Source organism: Ambystoma mexicanum, chromosome 4p (genome assembly GCF_040938575.1).
Source record: "Ambystoma mexicanum isolate Mex_15411 chromosome 4p, UKY_AmexF1_1, whole genome shotgun sequence".
NCBI classification, from domain to species: domain Eukaryota; kingdom Metazoa; phylum Chordata; class Amphibia; order Caudata; family Ambystomatidae; genus Ambystoma; species Ambystoma mexicanum.
The window spans coordinates 455,219,443-455,242,040 of NC_090927.1; the positions used below are offsets into that span (position 1 = coordinate 455,219,443).

The 22,598-nt window shown below is 47.8% G+C and overlaps 1 protein-coding gene across 1 annotated transcript in view; it reads right to left on the minus strand.

Moving 5' to 3' along the window:
• Positions 1 to 22,598, minus strand: part of ATP6V1C2 (ATPase H+ transporting V1 subunit C2) — a 462,596-nt gene that overhangs the window by 439,730 nt on the left and 268 nt on the right. Inside the window, exons 2-3 of the mRNA XM_069605972.1 lie at positions 20,737 to 20,900; positions 13,036 to 13,103 (exon numbers count right to left, since the gene is read on the minus strand). Of these exons, the coding sequence (XP_069462073.1) occupies positions 13,036 to 13,103; positions 20,737 to 20,883 (215 nt within the window). The 5' untranslated portion in view covers positions 20,884 to 20,900. The remainder of the gene's footprint in view (positions 1 to 13,035; positions 13,104 to 20,736; positions 20,901 to 22,598) is intronic.

Below are 22,598 nucleotides of genomic sequence, written 5' to 3' on the forward strand. Positions count from 1 at the left end.
CACCTACCTTGTCATCACATTTATGGGTTGAACTTCAGATATTTTGGGTTTTGACAGGCATTGTTGTTTTTGAGCACTTTTTAATTACAGTGCACAGGTTTAAAAGCATGAATGTGATGGGATTACAATCATCACTTAGCATTGACAGGCATTAGACGAAGAAGAATAATGAACAATGCAGCAGTCTGCTATTTCTAATGGGTGTCTCATGTCATTTTCTCTTTTTCTCTTTTTCCCCATGGTCATCCAACGTCCTTCACCATCTATGATTATATGATTGATTTCTAAATGATGTGGTGCCTTATGCAATCTGTTGATCTTCATTGATCTCACTGTAAAAATATGTCTCAATTTTTCTGTTTATCGAACATGTTTTTTCTAATGTGGTATTCCAATATCCCCACTCTCTCCTTAATCATTCTGACAGTAATTAATTGATTCTGATAATTACACGTAAGTTTATGCTTTCTATAACTCTTATTTCCGTTTATTTATCTTTTATTTTTTATATGAATGTTTGGCTATCATCTAATTGTACATATGTAGTAGGCCCTGCCTCGAAAAAGACTGAGGACGGTCAAAACACGTGTTGGCTAAAATTATATTTTCTAAACTGTGTCGAATTAAATGGTTAGCCCGGATCAGGCTTACGTTGCATTTACAAGTATTGTGAATTAATTTGTCTGCTTAGGCTTCGATTTGGTCTATGTTACTCTCAAGTGTTATTACTGAGCCATTACTTATTATCAGTAGTGACTTAGGAGGGCAGCGCACCACCTATATACACACCTTAGTCTCTACACTGAGTAACAAGGCACATGAATTGAATTGCGATTTAAAGAGTTGCAACAAACTTTAGATGGGCTCAGGGGTGGACAGAAAGAACCTATCTGTTATGTGAATGAAACAATTCTGGTTCTTAATGAGCAAGCCAAAATATTAGAGCATAGTACCAATGTCATTGTTAAACATGATAAACTGCTGCATGATGTTTTAAATGTGGTAACTCCATCTGAAAGCATTCTGACAAAGTATTTACCAGAAATTCAAAATGTGGTATCAAGGTTAATTCAAGGCCATATATCTCTGTATTTTGTATCATCTGATATCATTCGTCAAATGATGGCACGGATTACACAAAGGGAGGTGGAGATAATCCCAGAAAGAATTGTGTTTGAAATGGGAAGTGCAATGCCACTATATTTAATATGGAGAGAATGGAAATAGGTTTCCTACTTTGCATTCCGATTATCACCCCAGAGTTGATCTATCAAAGTAAGTTGGTACATAATGTAGGTTTTGGCGAGATGACAAATATGTTAAGATTGTAACTCCGGAGATGGTAGCATTTCAAACATGGGAACCTGATGTATATCTGATACCAAAGATATACCTGTGTGAAATTCAAGAAACAGAATTATATATGTCCAGGAGAGCCATTTATACCTGATGCAGCAGATGCTATTTGCAGGGTGGGGTCAGACCACGGGGTGTTTAGGTGGTGTGAGGTGATTATAAGTAATATGAAGTTGAGGAGTTAGACATGCTAGATTGATTAAGGATAGGTGGCTATTGAGTGCTTCGGTGACAAATTACACAGTTCTTACTGAAACATAAACATAAAAGCGTACACATGATTAGAATGAAATCTGAATTAGGATAACTTTACTGCGAGCAGCTTAGGCCTGACAGAGGCAGATAGGTTCAATTGGGGGACCTGGGTGGAAAGAGGTTTGGTGATTTTGGCGGTTCCAATGGTGATTGTTTTAATATGGTTCATTGTACTTACCATTAAGATGAAAATGATTGTTTGTTTTAATGACGATTGGAAGGGAGAAGATCCAATTGGGAGAAGCAGATGTGTTTTAGAACATATGTGTTTGTTTTTCCTGCAGTGATTTCAGGTTATATCCCAGCAGACAAAAATGATGGGGTGTAGGAGTAGGAATCTGGACTCCACATTTCAAAATGTAGACTCCGCAGTTCAACATGTAGACTCTGCATTTCAAAATCTAGACTTCCCATTTCAGCATTCACATTTTAGTGAGAGCTTGAGTTGTAACTAGGGCCAAGGGTGTGAGACTCATTGAGGGACTCAACTGTATGAGCCTCAAGTTGGATTTGAATAGATGCCAATGCACAGAGCACATGCTAGAAAATGATCACTTTGCTCCAGGATGCTATTTTAATGAACTGAGCTGCACTGAATATAATACTGACATAAATCTAACATACTAATTACCTCAACCCCATCTAACATGTAACTGAATCCCATAATAACATTTAGTGCAAATTAGTTCATGAAATAAACTGGATGCAGATTGAGCCAATGCATAATGCTCTGAAAATGGGAAGAAAAATGCACTTTAAACGCTGAAACTGCGCTGTGTGCTAAACTGAAAAATGTGAAGATCCATTCCTAAAGGCATGGCTTTGTCTTGGAGCAGGAAGAGCAAGAGAGATGTATCTTTTTTGCTCTTCAGCAATGCAGTTAGCACAATGAGAGGCACAGAGGAAATCGTGTGATGTTTTAGTGGGTGAATCTGGTCAAGGGGAGGTGTTTTTCTGGAGTGACAGAGTGTTTCATGAAAAAGGGGTTTGAGGCAGAGTAGGGGCATTCCTCTTCTTGCATTGACTGATGAAGGGAGCAGAGGGCCGGTGCTGGGCTGATTGCAAGATGACTAAGTCTGAAGCTGTTTCTCTCCTGGGTTGGCAATCTTTAGCAGAGCTGCGAAGTCTCCAGCAACCTTAGCTGTGAATGACCCTGGGTTACTGCCAAGCTGAGTCAGGAATATCGCCAGCTTATCTAGGTAAATATATCACTAATTGAGGAGCATTTAGTGTACTTGGAAAATGCTTACAGGTTGTCTAATAGAAATATGTCTTTTTTCTTAAAGTAATTCACGATCTATATTTAGCTTGGATTCCCATTTTATAGTTGCCAAGAATTGTATGAGAGAAACATTTAAGGTTACATCAGAACGTGTTTTAGCCAGCCAGCAAGAAATGTGTAACTCAAGCTTATTATTATAAAAGCTATTTAATGTGTGCGAGCTCTCTAATGAAATGCATTTTATCCATGTTTACATATAAGTCTTTGTAAAGGAGTACAGCAGAGTAGATCTGTTTGGTCATTTTATGAATTTTAACATTTTATAAAGCCATAAAGGAGAAAAACAAATTGGATTATCATTTTATTATGTGTCCGAATTATTGTTAACACATAGACTGAGGTGCAACAGGTGGTAAGCCTATTTTACCGCAGGTGGTAATTCACATTTTACCACATGTGGCAAAACATAAGGTAAATTACTCATGGGAGTTGAGCCTTTCAGAGGTGCTATATGTGTGTATGTTTGCAGTGAATTGTTTTAGTCAGAGAGGCTGACTGAATGTGTTGTATTTCAATTGCATGCTTTACATTTGTAGGAACACAGCCAAAAGGGCATCATTGTGATGTTGTAAATAAAACATCACAGGAGAGCATGAGCCATTTATTCAGAGTGCATTAGGTTCAGTATTTGTTTATTGTTAGTGACCCTGGTAAAATAAATCAGGCAGTATTCTGAAATTAGTCTCACCACCATAAAAATAACACAAATAGCACCATAGAAAAGAAAACACAATAAAATACCACAACGTACTAGGTATATCCCCAAAATATATCTTACAGACCACTAGCAAGTTGTGGTGGACTGGTGGGTCCATGAATAACACTGATACCACTTCCTTTGATAGAACCCGAGGTGAACCGACTGAAGAAAGAACGGGGAAATCGTATATGCAACCGCAGAAGTTACAAGAACCCAACCTGACAAGTGAATGAGAGGGCCCTAGACTGGTAGGAACCCTGGTGATGTTATCACTGAACAATCCAGGAAAAGGGGAAAGCGGCAGACCCGGGAGGGGGACCGAAGATTATTACTGGAACGCTCATGCTGGTCCATTCAAGACAAAGTATCAAGAGTAGATGAAGCGAGTGTGAATCATTATTGGAATGTTGGAGCTCTTTTCTGCTGTTCCTAACCTACGCTTGTTTACAAATAAAGACATAGCCCAGGTGGTCTTTCGTGGAGAAGACAAATTGGAGACTCACCAATGTAAATTCATTTAGAGAGTCTAAAGAGGATACCAAATGAGAAAAGCCCCTACAATTCCAACTAGCCAGGGTTACACCTGAAACTCACATGTATATACTGTTTGTAGTACTTCCATGAAGAGTATTTAAAATGAAAGATTAATCATATACAGGACATACTTTAACAGAGCTTGAATCAAGTATCCTCCATTCTTCTCCACGAGACAGGATGATAATGATTTTTAGTGAACCACTTTGCGCCAAGTCTTTTTTTGGGGGACCCTTAAAAGACATTGGCTCAACTGTTTTGTATACTGGTGATGTAACAATGTCGTACCCTACCCATCTATTTTTTTTAAAAACCGAGATTGAAAATTCAGTAACATTGTTTCAGCATTACCGTTTTCGGTAAAAAACATATTCGGTAACATCACTGCATATCACTCAAGTGCCAAGAATAGACCGGAGCACATAGAGCACTGTGCTTGGGTAGGAAACCTGGCACTCTCTCCCTCGCCAGAGCATCATCCTCACCTACTGACCCATGCGTGTCTGACACTTCAATTCTTCAGAGGTGAAGAATGGCCAGGACAGTGGAACACTCAAAATAAACCGATAAAAATATCGGACTGCCAACTGTTGGGTCTTGGGTTAGGATGGGGTTTGAAAGGAAGGATGGTTGCGTTATGTTTCTTTATATAAACATGTTTGTCATTCGTGTGGTTAGTCAATGCCAGAGGTTACGATTAATTTAAAACCTTCCAGCCACCCCCTCTTTTGCTTTGCTTTAGTAACCCTGAGTGGGACAGGTATGCCCAGACGTGAGTCGTGTGCCTGCTGGGCCTAGAGACCCAAGGTACTCCTCACAGATGATGCCCTATGAGGTCGAAACATGTCTGGGGATGCTTGTGGTCTCGTGGAAAAGGGATGTGACCAAGCAGTTCGGCTGGATTGCCCCTTTAGGGGTGGGATCAAGCCTGATTTGCATATGATATTTCCTCCTTTGTAATGGCTTGTCAGGTGAAGAACAATGGTCTGGAGGGTTGCCCAGAGCAATGCCAGAGGTTAAGATGAATTCAAAATCTTCCAGCCATCACCTACTTTGTTTTGCTTTAGTCACCCTGCGTGGGATGGGCATGCCCAGGCATGGGTCCAGTGCCTGCTGTGCCTTGATTCCCAAGCTACTCCTCACTGATGACGCCCGAGGAGGCTGAAACATGTCCAGGGATGCTTGTGTGCTCGTGCAGAAGGGATGTGACCAAGCAGTTTGGGCTGGACTGCCCCTTTGGGGTGGGACAAAGCCTGATTTCCATAAAGTATTTCCCCTTTTGTAATGGCTTGGCAGTAAAGAACGAGGGTCTGGAGGGTTTCCCAGAGCAATGTCAGGCGTTAAGATGTATTCCAACCTTCCAGCCATCACCTCTTTTGTTTTGCTTTAGTCTTGTATATTAGACATTGATGACCACTACCTTAGGAATGGTGGTGAAAATGCAGCATATTACCATTGATTTTAAAACAGTATTTCAGCCCAGATCAACCAACAATTATTGCATGGAGCATTTATTGAATGTGGCGCCTACTCATAATGGAAACGAATAGGAAATACATGGAGCAAACTACTCCTTGTTTTTACTGTCACTCCTGGACTCATAATAAGGGCTAATAGGTGTTTGTATTATAAGAAATTAAGTAATATGGTCAGTCTGTATGTAGACTATTAATCTCCCCTTTCAACCCCTTATAATTAGCTTATTCCCAGGTTTCCACCATAGCCCCACCACCTAACACCATCTGAACCATGTCTAGATGTGAGCCATCTGATTCTGCAGATCATGCCGTTGTGTTGACTTTTCATTGGGATCTTTTAATCTTTTATTAATGGTTTAGGTGTCTATCATGGCACACATGTTTAGTTATTTCCAGTCGTGGGTGTCCATTGATTACCTGAATCTGAAGTCTCCAAGACTGAATTCTTACTGGTGACCAACAACACCGAACACCCTGATATCCAGACCCGGCTTTCTACTATGAACAGCAAGGGCTTCACACCACAGCTGGCCACCTGCACCAAGTCCCTTGGGTTCGACCTCAACAGTCACCTCTCCTTCAAACCTCACATAGCAAGAAAGACACAAACAGCTTGGTACTAACTTTCTCTCCTTTGGAAAATCCAGCCCATCACCGCAGAAAACAACTTTGCATCTGCTGTCCAATCTTTGGTCCTCTGCCACCTCTGTGGTGGCAATGCCCTTTTGGAGTGCATTCTGGCGACCACCCTGGCACCCCTGAGAATTGTCCTGCAAATTTGACCACATCAACACGACCCTCATTGAACTGCACTGGCTCCCACTGCAAGCCCTTATTATCTTCCAATCCTGCTGCATCATCTACAATGCTGTCGCCCTGAAGTCCCCAAGCTACCTCACTGAGAAACTCAGCATCTCCAGCGGCCTACAATCCACCAGACATAAGAACATGTGTAGACTTGAGCTCTGCCTGTGCAGGAAGGGAAGAACCAAAAGTCAATCTTTTTCTGTCTACGGCCCAACAGTCTGGAACCTACTCCCTATCAACATTAGACTCGGCCCCTCTAGCTTTTACATTTCAGGAAGGGGCTCAAGACCCTGCTTTTGAAGCAAAGACTCCTCCCGAACACCTAACACCACACACCCGCAACTCCCCAACCAACGTGAGACTGAGTGATAGTGATCTGCTCCCCACTGTTTCCTCACCTGGTTGTTGGTAGATCCCTTGCCACCAAATTGCCTGCCCTGCACTTCCTCTGCTGGGGGCTCCCCGGTGCCTGTTTTTCTGCTTCCTTCACTGTGTTCTTCCCTCTATTATGGTAAAGTGGGCTGTTGCTTCCCAAAGCTAGGTTTGCACTCAATAAATACCCAAACAATAATAACATTTCTATCCCTTTCATGTTAGGGCCTCCCTAGCTGATATTAACCATAGTACTTTTAGCTTTGATGGGCACATCAATCTCTTCTATATGCCTTTAAGTGGAAATTGTCCTCGAATTGTTTATAGAATGCAAACATGATTTCAATTCCAAGCAGGTTTTAAATTCTGGTTAGTCATTCTGAAATGTTTGGGCTCAATGCTTCCTCCAAACGGTGTCCATTGGTTTGCTTGACTGTAAAAGGTAACAGCTCATTCCATGCAATTCATTTTTAAAGCACACTCTGGATAAAGAGCTGCCCACAAAGGGGCTTCCTGGGGGTAAGACTGAGTTATGTAACAGGAAAGAAAAAAAAGAAAAAGATACAAAGAAACAGCACTTGTAGAAGAGAGGAGCCAACGAAAACGAGTTGCAAAGAAACCAAAGAACAGAACCCTCAACAGATGCTAGGCAAGGCGACCAGGACTCTCTGCCAGCGTTAGTACATGAGCGATATAATTCCTGGTTTGGGTAGCGCAGAAGGGCATATAAGGTGTACACAGGGTCTCTGTTTAACCAGGTAGCACTTATGTGCTCACTGTGTTTATTTCTGACCCTATATCACTGGAAATTTCCACTGGCTGTGCAATATGGATGGACTGGATGGACTCTGTGTAGACTGGATGAGATCTCTCCTACCCAAGCTTCCTTCAGCATTTATAAAACATTCTGCTGTTTATGTTTTTAATCTAGGTGGGGCGATGAAGTGCCATTGGAACGGAATTCTAGACAATGATTATTTCCCTTGAACCACTTGCATTAAACCTTTTGATCTTTGCCTTTAAACTGCTCTACTTTTCATCCTTGATGGCGAGTCACTCTGCCAGCCTGACCCTGGGAACCCCCTTGTTCGCTCATCATTACAGACAGTAATCGCAACAACCAACGTAATCTACAAAACAACAACCAACACTGAATCATTCAAGAAGAGCAGAGTGATCTGCCAAGCTGTTAAGCACTACGTCAATCCCCTGCCAGACGCTGCAACACCCCAAAACACAGAGAAATGCAATACCACTGACGACTTGTTCACAGGCTAGATAGACCAGATACAGCAACGCAATTAGAACTCATAACACACCATAGAAGCTTTGATCAAAGCAGCCTGAAACGTAACAAGAGGACCCAAATTCAGGAAATTACACCAGATCCAACACACTTGCAGTCAGTCCTCCAACCCATCACCTACAGAGAAGACATCCTCCCCATTGCCATTGTGAAGGTCATCACACGAGAAGCACTCGCACAACTCCTCAACATCATCAACGCATCCCTCAAACAAGGCACCTTCCAACATGTTCAGAAAATGGGACAGATCCTTCTCTGCTGAAGAAACCCACATTCAGTCAGACAACTTGGCCAACTATTGCCCCATAACACATATCCTCTTCCTTGGCAAAGAGATTGAGAAGAGCTTTCGCACCTAGCAGCATGAAAGGATAACTCAGCACAAGCTCCTACAGGTCTATCAATCTGGTATCCGACCACAATACAGCAATGAGACTGCCACCATCACAGTCATCGATGACACACTCCAAATCCTGGACAAAGAGGACCATCGCCTAATCATTCTACTCAACATCTATCCCAGCTTTGCCACTGCTGATCACAAAGCCCTCCTCGACAGCCGTGCCATACCCATGGGCTTCAATGGAACAGCCGTGCAGTGGTTTGGCTCTAACCTCTCTAAAAGACACCAACACATCCAGATAGACCCCAAGGGATCCCAGCGCCACCCAGTTACCTGTGGTTCTACAATTCTCCATTCTGTACCATGTCATCTGCAGCCTCTACATGGAAACGCTGGAAACTCCTTGACAACACTGACATGAAGATATACCAATATGCAGATGAAAACCTAAACATAAATTGTATCAGTGACATCCATTGACTCAAGCACTTCCTGTCCCTTATCCAAACCTGGATGTCAAGTGCCTTTCTGAAGCTAAACCCCACAAAGACCTAATTCATTCACCTAGAAAACCCCACTAAAGAAGACCGCAGTAACGTGGTACCAATCTCGCGCTCCTACACAAAGTCAAGCCCTTCATCCTGCCCCAAGTTTCAGAACAACCATCAAAACCCTGGTCGTCACCTCGCACATGAATGGTGGCAAAGTCCTGCTCGCAGGTTCCAGTTGGTACCTTGGTCCCTCTGAAAGCCATCCAGCATGGTGCAGCACGCCCCATTACAGGATTAAGAAAATTCAGCCACAGCACCCCCATCCCAAACGGTCTGCCCCGGCTATCCCTTTAAGCATGCATGATGTTCAAGATAATCTGCACCACCTACAAAGCAGCCCAAACCGAAATCCCAACTCTAGCGGACCAAAAAACTCACCACCTCTGGCGGTAAATTGACTGCCAGAAGCCACAACATCACCAGAATACAAACAAAAATGTGCAAGAGGGAAAAACTAGGAAACAGGCCTATGCACCCTGTGTCCAGAACAAGGTGCCAGCGCTGATCATACAGGCCCCCTCCATTCTACACGTCAGGAAGTACCTGAAACCCTTCTCTTCAAAGCACATCTTGCTAATCGCTTATCGGTCCAGGCACTCAATCACATTTCCCCACCTCAGGAACTCCCTCCCTCCTATGCTCCCACTACCCATCTCAGCTGCGTCATCTAGCGCCCCAAACCCCCAGTGATTTTAGTGCAAGGTGGATTTGAGGGGATCTCAATTAAGGGTGTGTCCGCTAAGTGTGGTGGGCAAAATTGCTTGGCAGTGTGACCAAGTAGGAGAGATGGGACACACTGCTATCATTCCTTTTGGTGAGTCCATCTCCGTTTGTTTCTTACCAACAGGCTCAGACCCACGCTGGCAGGCCGCTTGCTGGGCTTGTAGCCTGTGAGTAAGAAACTAAAGGAGAGGGGTGTGCAGCAATAGCAATGATAACAGTGTGCCCAGTCTCTCCTTTTGTTTGTTCAGGAGAGGCACCAACCCCCTTAGGCAGCCCTTTAACTCCTTAAAGCCTAGTGGTTAATGGGCTGCCCTGTGGGGTCCATGTCTCTGATTAAGAAACAGAAGGAGATGCTACACAATTATCATGCTTTTGGTGCTCCTGTCTTTTCTTTTCAGAAGTGCTGATCCTTGCAGACAACCCTTTAACTATGCTGCTCTGTGGAGTGCAAGGGCTGCCTGATTGGGTGGAAGCATCTAGGGCTAGTCGCGGGAGGGAGTTTGGCAGAGGCCTGGCTCAGGAGCCCTTTTTGGGGACTGACAGTGCTCTGCCGCGGCCCGCCCCGGCCCACTTAAAGCCCTGCCGCCCACACACTACCTGTAACACCCTGGGTATGTCTCGTATATAAAATGCTCTGCTGGTGCCCAGGTAAGCTTAGTCTTCATAAATCCCTTACACACACGCTGCTTGATAATTTCATTCAACCATTGCTGTAGATAACAGCGAGATTTCATAAATCATGAAGATCAGTTACATCACATACAGAGCATCAGCAGACACGGTTCAGTGTTATAATTGGACATGTTCCATGTGACCAGCTGAATAAACAAGCTTCACACATGCCACAGTGGTTGGTCGTCCCATGGAGATACCAAGAGGACGCCCCACAAAAGCTCCCCATATTCACTCGAGGTACACTTACGTCAGGTGCTCGGTGCATAGGTATGTGTGTATATTTTTATATGTGTGTATTGTTTCTCACTATGGAGTTTAGTACATTAAATTACTTTTGAACTTATCTCTGATATTGTGCACTTTTGATTACACTCTAGCACAAGCCATAGCTGTAGTCCACAGACATATGTAAGGGCGGGGTAGCCTGTTTTCTTGGGTTTTGTAGCTTATATTATTTCTTCCCTCTGTGAAACAGCCCCCCCCCCCCCCCGATCAAAAAGTGGAAATTAACCATAGTATATTCTATGTAGGATAACCCATAGCATTTTGCTGTCCCCCTTTTCTGAGGGATGCTCTCCGGGGAAGGTTCAACAAGTGTGACCCTAACAGGTGGAAACAGCTTGTAATGTTAATAAAAGTACCAAAGGGGCTGAAACCTGAATCTCCCCTTCAGGGGAGAGCCTCCAAACGTATCCCAATGCTCATGTGTCATGAATCAGATGTATGCCTATGATACGAAACTGAGGGGGCTGTCATTTTCAATAGGATTTCTATAGAACCTAACAGATTCCCTAAAGATATCTCAACACTTCAATCAATCCACAATTAAGTGTGCCTAGCGGTATTTGTAATTAAATAGCATGCAAATAACATGAGATAACATTGTGCTCCGCATCTTATTCCCACCCCTCTTCCATGATCAATATACCCCCTTCCTTTTCCTCTCATGTGCTTCCCCGCTACTGTTCTCCCGCCTTGCCTTTAGGAGGCCAAATGGCTGAAAAACACGACATATAAACAACTAACACGTCATACCACCATGCTCCTTCCTTCCCTCGCGTATGCCCGGCTTGACATCCGTTTCTTCTCTGTACCCATCTCTCCCCTTCTTTCTTCCGCCTCAAGGGTTATATCGTCTCTACCCTGCAAGTGGAAACGCAACCAAACACTTCCTCTCCCCACAACATCGCCTGACAGTAGCTGGAGCAGCAACTGACTCCCGGCTTGCCTACCGTAACTCCCTCCCTGCTGGTACGAGAGAGCACAACCTCAACCAACTACAAACTATTCAGAACAGTGCCATTCGGGCATCTGTGGTTCTATGTCATATTTTCGCTTTTTGTTGGTTGCCTACCAAAAAGACTGATTTAATTCGGCTGACTTTTCGGCGGCTGGAAAAAAGCAAAAATAGGACATCCCTTTGCTCCACCCCCAAAAACCCCTCCTCAGCTGCCCCGGCATCCCTCCTCACACAAGTATTCCCCTACCCCTTACACTCACAAACACGCAACACACACACACATTAACACTTACCTTTCTCCTGCAACGGCTCTCCCTGGTCACAACATGCCTGTCAGCCCAGGGGTGCACTCTTGTGCGGCAGGGGCATGACAGTTCGATTTAGAAAGACCGCTCTGTGCGGTCACAGAGCGGTCTTTCTAAATCAATCTTTTTTTCCGCTCATTTGGAAACTATTTTTTGACTTAATACTGCATCTATGAGTCTATCCAGATGTGACCATGTCTCTATGCACGGCAATGACACTCACTGGTTACTAACTAGAGAACGGATTAACTTTAAAGTCCTCTCCATCACACATCGTTGCCTGGCCAACTCTGCTCCCCTCTACCTCGTGCAGAGAATGTGCAAGAACAACCCTTCCAGACCTACAAGACTTCACTAGAGCCACAGACTGGCCACTCTGCGCTTCAGACGCACCAGAAATGGAGGCTCTAGTTTCCCAGTCATTGCCGCCCCCGACTGTGGAATACCCTTCCTCTCCACCTACAGTCTGAACCTAACGACTAAAAATAATAGTATTCAAGCGACATTGATCCACTGACATTGTACCCTCCCCGCAATGATTCTCCCTTCTCTACCTGCCTCCCCATCCCCTTTCACTTATGCAACTAGCGCCTCGATGCCTGGGGGTTTTGCGCGCTTTATAAATGTAAAAATAAATAAATAAGGACTTTGTGAAGCTGCAAAGTGGCATAAGGTGCTATACGAATAATTAACATGACATATTTGTATTATCTCCCCAAACCCTCCAAAAAAAAGATTCATAATTTCTTCTTGGGTGACTTTAACTTTAAAGACAGTTTAAGTCATGCAGAAAATAACAAGATTGAAAAATGATATTTTCCAACCATATACTCGTGTCCGTGCCTATGTCGTGTGAAGGAAAGGAACGTACAGTAAATGCTACAGTTACTGGAGGCCCTGCTGACCTTCAGGGGGCAAGCAAGAGCTCGGGCTGCCTCCTAGCTGCCCTAATGGGAGCGCTCGCCCGGCCTGAACAGGGCCTAAACCGAACCCATCTACCTCAGAGTAGAGCAAACAAGCGCGGGCTCGGTCGGAACCTGCGCACTGTGTACTGCAAAACAGAGCCGCTTCTTGCATGTGTGTGTGTGGTAAATAAGACGTATTTTACCTTTCAGCAAAGAGATCAAGTTTCCCCAAGTCGTCCGAGAGGCCAACAAGCGCATCCAGTGTCCCCACCTGCAAAAAGGCCACACACAACAAAGGTTAGTGTCAGCACTGGGAATACTGTACCAACAGGCCGCCATCTTAGTCAATAGACAAGTTTAGGATTGTGCAATGGTGGTCCTGCAACACATTCATGTACACCTTCATTAGAAATGATATCTTGATAGGATTGTACACTGGGGCATATGTCGATTTAGAGAACAGTGGTGAAGACAAAATATTCTGGTCTTTACAGTTAGCCAGGCTATATAGTCGTGCATGGGTGGGAAAGCCCATGGACGGCAACAGAGGCAGTATAGCCCTCAGGCCAGGACTTCTGATATTTATATCATCTATTTCCTACCCGTGGGCCTATAGACTTATACCAGGTACCCCAAGCGGAGTCAACATACACCATAAATAGTATAACACTTTATAGAACCCTAACTACTGTGTAGAATAATTTCATGCTCAAAATCATGGTTTTCCAGTGGGAGGGAGTGCATGCATTTTATTTGGCTGTGGGCCCCAGGCAAAAGTTCCAGAGAGGTGGGTGAGGGGTGGTGGTGGAGCGGGTGGAGTGGGGGGGGGGCGTTCCCTCAGACTTGGCATTGATAGCTTCATTACTATAAGACATTCTCGTCCAAAAAAGATGTCGACATTGGGCAACAATATCGCACACAATACAATTATTTTATCATCTAAGTACCGTCATATGTGTACTGCTCTGCTTGTCTGCTTAGCGCCATGTTTTGAATTTCAATACATCTAAAAATAAAAGGGTGGGGGGATGCATGAATCAAGTGCTCTCTATACTTTTATCCACTCCAACGTGCACAGGTGCAGTGTTTCATATCAATGAGTCTAGGCCCCCTTGCCGCCTTCTCCTGTGCCACTGCACCCCGAGGGCCTATATGTGGCATTAAGGTGGAACTAGCTCTGGTACATGTTGTGGCGTTGCCCCTTTAAGGGTACGCACGCGACGGAGTGACGTCAACTCCGTCGCGTGCATGTTTAAATAAACGGGGCGGCTCCTGGTGACGTCAGTTGACCGGGGAGCCCACACCGACAACATCCACGTCTACGTGTCTCTGTTCTACAGGGGGTGGGGGGCTCACGGAGGCGGCCTACAAGCGACCGCCAACAGTGGCGACGAGACCGGGATCGCTTCCATGAACTGCGGGGGAGTTCCGACGCGACGCAGATGATCGAGTGTGAGCGCGCGGCGAACTCCGAACACCCGCAGAGAAGGAAGCGACACACGCGGCCGGCGGCCATTTTGATAAATAGATCCTGGAGACTCACGGCTTCGTAACGAAGCGTCGGTGAGCCATCCAGGTCTAATTTTTGGATAATTCAGCGGCGGATGATCGTTGGACACGACATATGTCAATTTCATAGTGAAATTTTGACAATTTATGCACATTTCGTCGAGCAGTGGCTGAGAGACTCCATGGGAGGCCTGCTGGTTAGATAGGGGTCTCCTCCTCTGCTCAATTTTTGGATACACCATTGTCTGCAGACTGGCTGAGGTGATCACTCCGCAAAGGTCAAGGCTGGTGGTGAGTTGCGGCCCCTTGTCTTGTCAATCCTTGGGGTGCCTGTGCGCTCTCCACCATGGATGCTGCTGCTGCTGCTGCTGCTGCTGCTGCTGCTGCTCCTCCTGCTGCTGTCGGTCAGGCACTGCCTGTCCCTCCGCCGAAGCCACCAGGGTCCTTGCAACCAATGCCTGAGTTTGATATCTCAGGTGCTCCAGCTGGCCTTGGACAGAGGTGGAAGATGTGGATGGACAGACTGGAAATGTATTTCAGGGCCACTATGGAAACAACGGATGACGGCAAACTGGCCACCCTACTGTATTCCGCTGGCCCGGCAGTGCATGAGGTATTTATGTCCCTACAGCCGGTGGATGGATCGTTTGCGGCGGCCAAAGAGGCGCTCCATAATCATTTTCTGCCGATGGCCAATGCGGACTATGAACGCTTCCTCATGGGTACAGCCCGCCAGAAAGATGACGAGACTCTGGATGTATTCTTTGGGCGACTACGGCGCATGGCAGCCCCGTGTGCCTGGAATGACCCCGATGTCATGATTAGGAACCAACTAATTCAGGGTTGCAGCTCGGGGAAGCTGAGACGCCAGATCCTGCGCGAACCGGGCATCACCCTCCCTCGCATCCTAGAACTGGGGAGGTGCCACGAGGTCTCTGAACTGCGTGCAACCAGGATGGAGGCGGGGGTCCGCCCAGCCAAGCTGGAGGAGGTCTGCGCGGTCGGAAGAGGCCGCGGGTTAAGGCGCCCTTTGAACAACCAGGGTCAGCGCGCACAAGGATCGAATGTCCCGTGCTCGAAGTGTGGCTATGATCTCCCACATCCCGCAGAGTGTCCTGCCACGGGTGTCAAGTGTGGCCGATGTGCGGGCCCTGACCACTTCGCAAGGATGTGCAAATCGGCCGCACCCAAGGTAGTGCCAAGAGGACCAGTTCGAGCTGGTTTCTTCCGCCCCCAGAGGGCCTCCAACGTTGCCCAGGTCGACCAAGGGGACGAGGGAGCACCCCAGGAGGACGAGGAGGAGGACGAAGATGAAGAGAACGTGTTCTTCGTGTCCAGCGTAAGCATGCTTAAGTCCCGCTCCAAGAGACAACCCAGGTGCAATGTGCTGGTGAATGGAGACTCTGTGCCGATGCTTGTGGACACTGGCGCATCTGTAAATGTAATGGCCCGCCAGCATCACAAGAACATGAGGGCCCCACCTGCGCTGGCGGCGCCAAGGGCACGCATATTCGCCTTCGGCGGGGATCGGCCTCTACCTCTGGACGGTGTTTTCGTGGCCCGTGTGCAGTATGGGGACTCACACATACGGGCTCGGTTCTACGTGACGCCGGTGAGCGATAACACCCTGCTCTGCTGTGCCGCGGCGGAGGCACTGGGTATCGTCACATTCGCTTATGCAGTATACTTGGAGGACATCCAGGTCCTCCTGGCCAAACATGGGTCCCTGTTTGAGGGCATCGGACAGCTGGTGGGCGAGCCTGTCCGGCTCCACATAGACGAATCCATACAACCAGTGGCACTGAAGCACCGACGGGTTCCGTTCCATCTCAGGGACCTGGTGGATCGTGAGCTTGACAATCTCGTGGGGCTGGACATAATTGAAAAGGTTGATGGACCCACCCCCTGGGTGTCCCCCATTGTCATTGCCCGCAAGCCTAAACAACCCGATGCTGTAAGAATATGTGTGGACATGCGACTGCCCAATAAGGCCATAAAGAGGGAGAGACACCTCACCCCCACCATCGATGACATCATCGCGGAGCTGCAGGGGGCAAGATTTTTCTCCAAACTCGACCTAAGATCAGGTTATCATCAGGTGGTTTTGCACCCCGAGTCCAGATATATCACCACCTTCACCACGCATCGGGGGCTATACCGATATAAAAGACTCAGCTTTGGGGTGTCCTCGGCAGCGGAGGTTTTTCAAAATATAATAAGAGGTGCACTGGCGGATCTGGAGGGTGTCATCAATATCAGCGACGACATCCTGGTGTATGCCAAATCCGAAGCAGAGCACCTGGCACGCCTGTCCAGGACTTTTGAACGGCTACGTCTGCTGGGCCTCACGTTGCATAAGGACAAGTGCGAATTTCTGAAGACGGAGATCGAATTCTTTGGGTTCGTGTTCAAGGCTGACGGGGTGTCACCAGACCCCCGCAAAGTGAGAGACATCAAAGAGGCGCGCCCGCCTGAAAATGTCGCGGAGGTGAGGAGTTTTCTGGGGATGGTCACCTACTGTGGCCGATTCATCAGAAATCTCGCGTCCCGCTCTGAGCCCCTGAGGTCGCTCACCAAGAAGGACGCCCCCTGGCAGTGGGGCCCTCTGGAACTGGCGGCGTTTGACGATATTCGGGGGGCACTGACGGCGGATGACACGATGGCTTTCTTTGACCCACGCCTGCAGACGGAGATTGTGGTAGACGCCAGCCCCTATGGGCTAGGGGCGGTGCTCACACAGGTAGGAAAAGACCAGGAGGTCCGGCCGATTGCTTACGCCAGCAAGGCCCTGTCTGACACCGAACAACGATACTCTCAAATCGAGAGGGAGGCCCTGGCGGTGCTGTGGGGCTGTCGGCACTTTCGCCTTTACATTCTGGGGCGTCCCGTGACCGTAGTCACGGACCACAAGCCGCTGTTGCCGATCATGGCGGGCTCGTCATCTCGCCCGCCAGTAAGGATTGAGCGGTGGATGCTCGCCCTGCTGGAATACGGGGTATCATTGACATACCGCCCCGGTGCCAACAATGCGGCGGACTACCTGTCCCGTCACCCCAGGGACGACTCGCAGGAATCGGCGTCAGCGGAGGAAGCTGACGAACATGTCTGCCTCGTGGTGGAGACTGCGACACCCAACTCCATGCAGGTGGAAGATCTGGAAGTGGCATCGAAAAATGACGAGTGTTTCTCCATCTTGAGGGAAGCCATGCAGAAGGGTGCCTGGAAGACAGTGCTGGAGGCGGTGGAGCGAAGAACGTGTGAGGCCCGGGTCACCCTCGAGCAGCTCTGGAAAGTAAGAGAGGAGCTAACATTCTCCGATTCAGGACTGCTACTAAGAGGTGAAAGAATTGTGGTGCCCCAGAGCAAAGTGGCGCAGGTCATCGCGCTAGCACACCAGGGTCATCAAGGGGCTCCCAAGACCAAGGCTCGTCTCCGGCAGAAGGTGTGGTTTCCTGAGCTGGAGCGGAAGGTGGAAGCATTCGTAGCATCTTGTGTGTGGTGTCAGGCGGCGGCCCCGGCACTGAAAGAACCGTCCATAGAGACAATGCCCCGCGGGACTCGGCCGTGGGAGGTGGTGCACGCGGACTCGGGGTCTACCTCCAGAGGTACGCATTTTCTGGTGGTGGTAGACGAGTGGTCGAGATACCCGGAAGTTGAGTTCATAGACTCAGTGGCGTTTGAGAACGTGGTGGTGGCGCTGGAAAAGATCTTTGCCACTCATGGACTCCCCTCTGTGCTGTGCTCGGACAACGGAGCCCCGTTCCAAGGGGAGAGCTTCGCAGAACTCATGAAAGATTATGGCATCCAACACCGACGGGTCACCCCACTGTGGCCCCGTGCCAACGGGGAGGCTGAACGAATGATGCGTACCCTCAACAAGGTTTTCCGCATTGCCCATGGAAAAGGGGAGTGTCTGAAGAGGGCTCTGTACGTGTTTCTGCGAGGCTATCGCACCACCCCTCACTCGTCTACGGGGGTGGCCCCGGCAGAGGCACTATTCCAGCGGTGCCCGAGAGACGTCATACCGGAACTGGGGGACCGAGACCCTGCCGTCATCGACAATGAGCAGGTGGAAGAGGACAGACAGATCAGGACGCGGATGGAGAACATCCGGAGGGGGCTCAAACCCCCACACATTGCCCTTGGGGATGAGGTGCTGGTGAGAAATCGCCATCCACATGGAAAATTGTCGCTCACATATGAGCCCTCGCCCCTGGACGTGGTGGCGGTCAAGGGGTCAATGGTGACTGCATCGGATGGAACGTCATCGGTAACCAGGAATGCATCCTTCTTCAGGAAGTTTGGTGAATCCAGAGCGGCTGACCCGGACAGCAGAGAGAGTGAAGGTGTGTTGGATGAAGGTGGGGGAGAAAGTGCCGCAGTGGAATCGCCGGCTCGAAGCGGACCTACCTCCGGAACACCAGCCCGAGACGATGGCAGGAGGTACCCCCTGAGATCAGGGCGTGGGAAACCTGTCCGTCTCAGTGACTATGTTACAGACTGAAGGGGGAGGCTGACCGGGGACTAATGGTCAGGCCATGACAGGCCCACACGGGGGATCCGGGGTGGCTGTCAATAAATGGGGGTGTGTTTTGTTGAAACGTTTAAAGTGTTCTGTGTTCTAGAAGTGTGGTAATTGTATACTCCTATTTCCAATTTGTTGTTATGGAAAAGGAGGAGTGTGGCGTTGCCCCTTTAAGGGTACGCACGCGACGGAGTGACGTCAACTCCGTCGCGTGCATGTTTAAATAAACGGGGCGGCTCCTGGTGACGTCAGTTGACCGGGGAGCCCACACCGACAACATCCACGTCTACGTGTCTCTGTTCTACAGGGGGTGGGGGGCTCACGGAGGCGGCCTACAAGCGACCGCCAACACATGTAACACATTTGGGCATACGCCCCTTCCAGCCCCCCAACTGCCCCCCTATAGTGGGGACCTCCAAACACAGACCACCCAGGTTTGGGTGTTCCAGGTCGATGTGGGAATCCCTGGAAAAGGGGTCAGGAGCCTTTTATTCGGGGTGTCCTTCTCAGTGTACGAGAGCCGCTGATGTCGGAACTGTTGGGACTGGGGGCTAGCTAGTCTTTTGGCTGTAGCTCCTGAGATTCTATCCCGGGCTACAACCAAAAGATCAGGGGCTATAGCTCCCTTAGCCCCCCTAGCAACGCCCCTGCATACGGGCATGCACAACTGCTCGCGGGTTGTGTTTTCTGTTGTTCATGCACTGGGCCTGTAAGGATGTGTGCGCATATCCGTTCATGCAACCCCTGTAATACATGTGATGGGGTTGCCCGCAGAGAACCCTTCAGCTGGGTAATCTCAACAAAAGATATGACATTGATTCACAGTGTGAGTAATCCAGAATCGTGATCAAGCGTGATGTTATCACAATCACGGCTCCCACCCAACTCGAAGGAGGCACTGCTTCGAAGGCCGTCATCCCTGCGTCTGAAAGAAGTGAGAGCCCTCGCCTCCAGGCTTCACATCAGTAGGCCACTCTCTATGTAGTATAACGTAATGTAAAGTGGCCGTGCACAGCACATTCCGTGTCCATCGTGAAGGCGTGAACTGATCGAGCGAACAGGCAAACACATAAGCACAATAATGTCATAATATGTGACCGGAAATACCAGCGAATGAGCGTATAGATGCATGAATGATCGCGTGGACCTATGGATGAATGGCTGGACGCACTAACAGACGAATGAAGGATACATCAGTGAATGGGTGCATACATTGTACTGGCCTGAATGCGTGATTGAATTATTGAATACACAGAGGAATACTTGGCGTAATGCATGAACGGATAAAGGCGTGAATTAATTCATGCATCATTGCGCGAAATAATACATGCACGGGAATATCCATGGGTGAATGAACAGTGTATGCACGAAGGGTTGATAATGCACCCACCCATTAATGAATTATTGGATATGTGAGAGAGTGGATTCGGGAATGGGGGTGGGCTATGAAGGCAAGAAGGCCCTTCCACACATGACTGCCTGCTGCTACACTCGTTAACCTGCGATATGTAAATATAACCTGTGCTTAAAATTTTATAAATGTAGAACATGTAAATGTATAACCCTCTTCTACCCTCATTGTAACTAAGCTCCCTTCAAGTAACAGCGCCACGATGCCCAAGGACTGTTTGCGTGCTATACACATGTTTACAAATACGAATACAGGCTCCCATTGGTTTATGGCTGAACGCATAAATACGTACCCCTTCACAAACGAATTACGTGTGAATGAGTGAATAGATGCACCAGCCAAGAGGGGGAAGTTTGTATGAATGCACTAGTTATGCACCACCTGGTATGTGCAGCAGACGCACGTGCAGGCGTGCATTAGTGCGCGCGGTACAGATGGCGCACGGGGGACGGCCCTTACCTTAAGGTCCGGGATGATGAACCTGTTGTTGACGGAGAGGCCGGATTTGGAGGTGATCGAGGTCATCTTCTCCATGGCCTGCTGGTTGACCTTGTCTCCCGGGATGGATATCAGCCAGAACTCCGACATGTTTCCTGGCGGCAGCATTCACGGCTCCGAGGTTACTGCAGCCCAAAGAAAGGGGAAGTGGAGACCAGTCAACAAACCCACAACAGTGCCTCGGCGACTCACCCCCGTGAGCTCCAGTCATGCGGCCGGCCTCCCCCGGGCCCAGGAGTCAGCTGAGCTGTGCCCACGGCCGCACTCAGGAGCACGGCTGTGCCCCTCTCAAAGAGCAGTCTACCCAGGGGTGTACTGATCAGTCTTTACCAGCAGGGGGCTGGAGTATTGGGGTGACTAACAATCAGTTATAAGACGAACAGCAGCGAAAACATCCCCTCCCAGAACAAATGCATACAGTTACATGTTACGACACTGTCCCACGTGCAGGCGTCTGGCCTACCCTGGTGGTAATTCCTGTTGACCAGTTTCAAATGGTTACCAGTCAGTGCACCCATACCCCCCCGCCCCCGCTCCTCCCCCACCCGCTGTCCTAGGGGTGTTGCGATCTTGCTGGACAGCTATGGGGGAACTGCCTGCTTTTTTCAGTTGCTCTTTGGAATTACTCATGTGTTGTGACTATTAGTCACTGTTGGTATATTTATACAAGCGATACAATGTGGCATGTTTTTTTTCTGGGTTCATAGTATACAAGGTCCACAAAATAAAAACATTCTGCACCTGGAACAGGTAGAAACTATTTGCAATTGGCCAAATGGAACGTCCAACATGGGAATCTGGCAAGAATGGCTAGTAAAGGGAAAAGTGGTGCCTATTGGGAATGGAAGCAGAACGTGTAGCATATACATGTATGTGCAGTGCATTATAAAGGCAAGCATTGGTGGAAGGCGTGGGTTCAGTTGTGGATGTCTGGTACCACGATCAGCGAGTGATACTATGAGCCTCGATCAACGAATGGCGAGTAGGGCCGATAAATTGAACTATTGGAGACTTTTAATATGTGGTCAGTGTATGCAGGACTAAATCGTGGAGTTTCCAATGTTTGACGTTGACCTCTAGGGGGGTTGCCCTCTTAACTAGGCCAGAGGAAAGAGGGCTGCAATAAAGCAGAGTATTCCCCAGAGAGGCCCCATCTACCAGACCGATTGTAAGGACCCTTGGCTACGCAGACCCCACCTTTAGGGCTTGGCATATTAAGTTCGCTTAATGGAGCTCCTGACAGACATAGGGAGAATACACAGTGCTTTGCAGAAGCAGCATCATTTCACTTCGCTACACCTTTCCTGGGGATTTCCGACTGTTATGACACACAAATTACCAACAAGCATGTCGTATCGTATTAAAATAGCCACATATATGCGAACTATTTTTTTCTTTTCTTTCAATCACTGGCAGCACAAGAATTGGACAATACAGCAAAGCGTCACAGTTAATAATAAAAAAAAAATATTAACAAGCAACGAACGCAACGGTCACTTCTCAATTCCATCCATGTCGGCAAACGAGTAGGAGGGATCACAGTGCATTCTAAGATACCTAGTTATGCCAATCCATAGTGTTCAGTGCCCTTTACCTCAAAATATTAAACTAGGCAATGAGACAGAAGTTGGCGTTTTTAATGACAAAACACGTATTACAAGTGAGAAAACGAACGACGGGACTAAAACCGTCCGGTCTCATTGACTGAAGATGCTCTTATTGAGGTCACATGCCAATACATGGGATATCTCCTAGTTAATGACAGAAAGAAGTATACTCCTTTTGGCCAAATTCCGTGAAGGCGTTCTTAAAAAGATGATGAA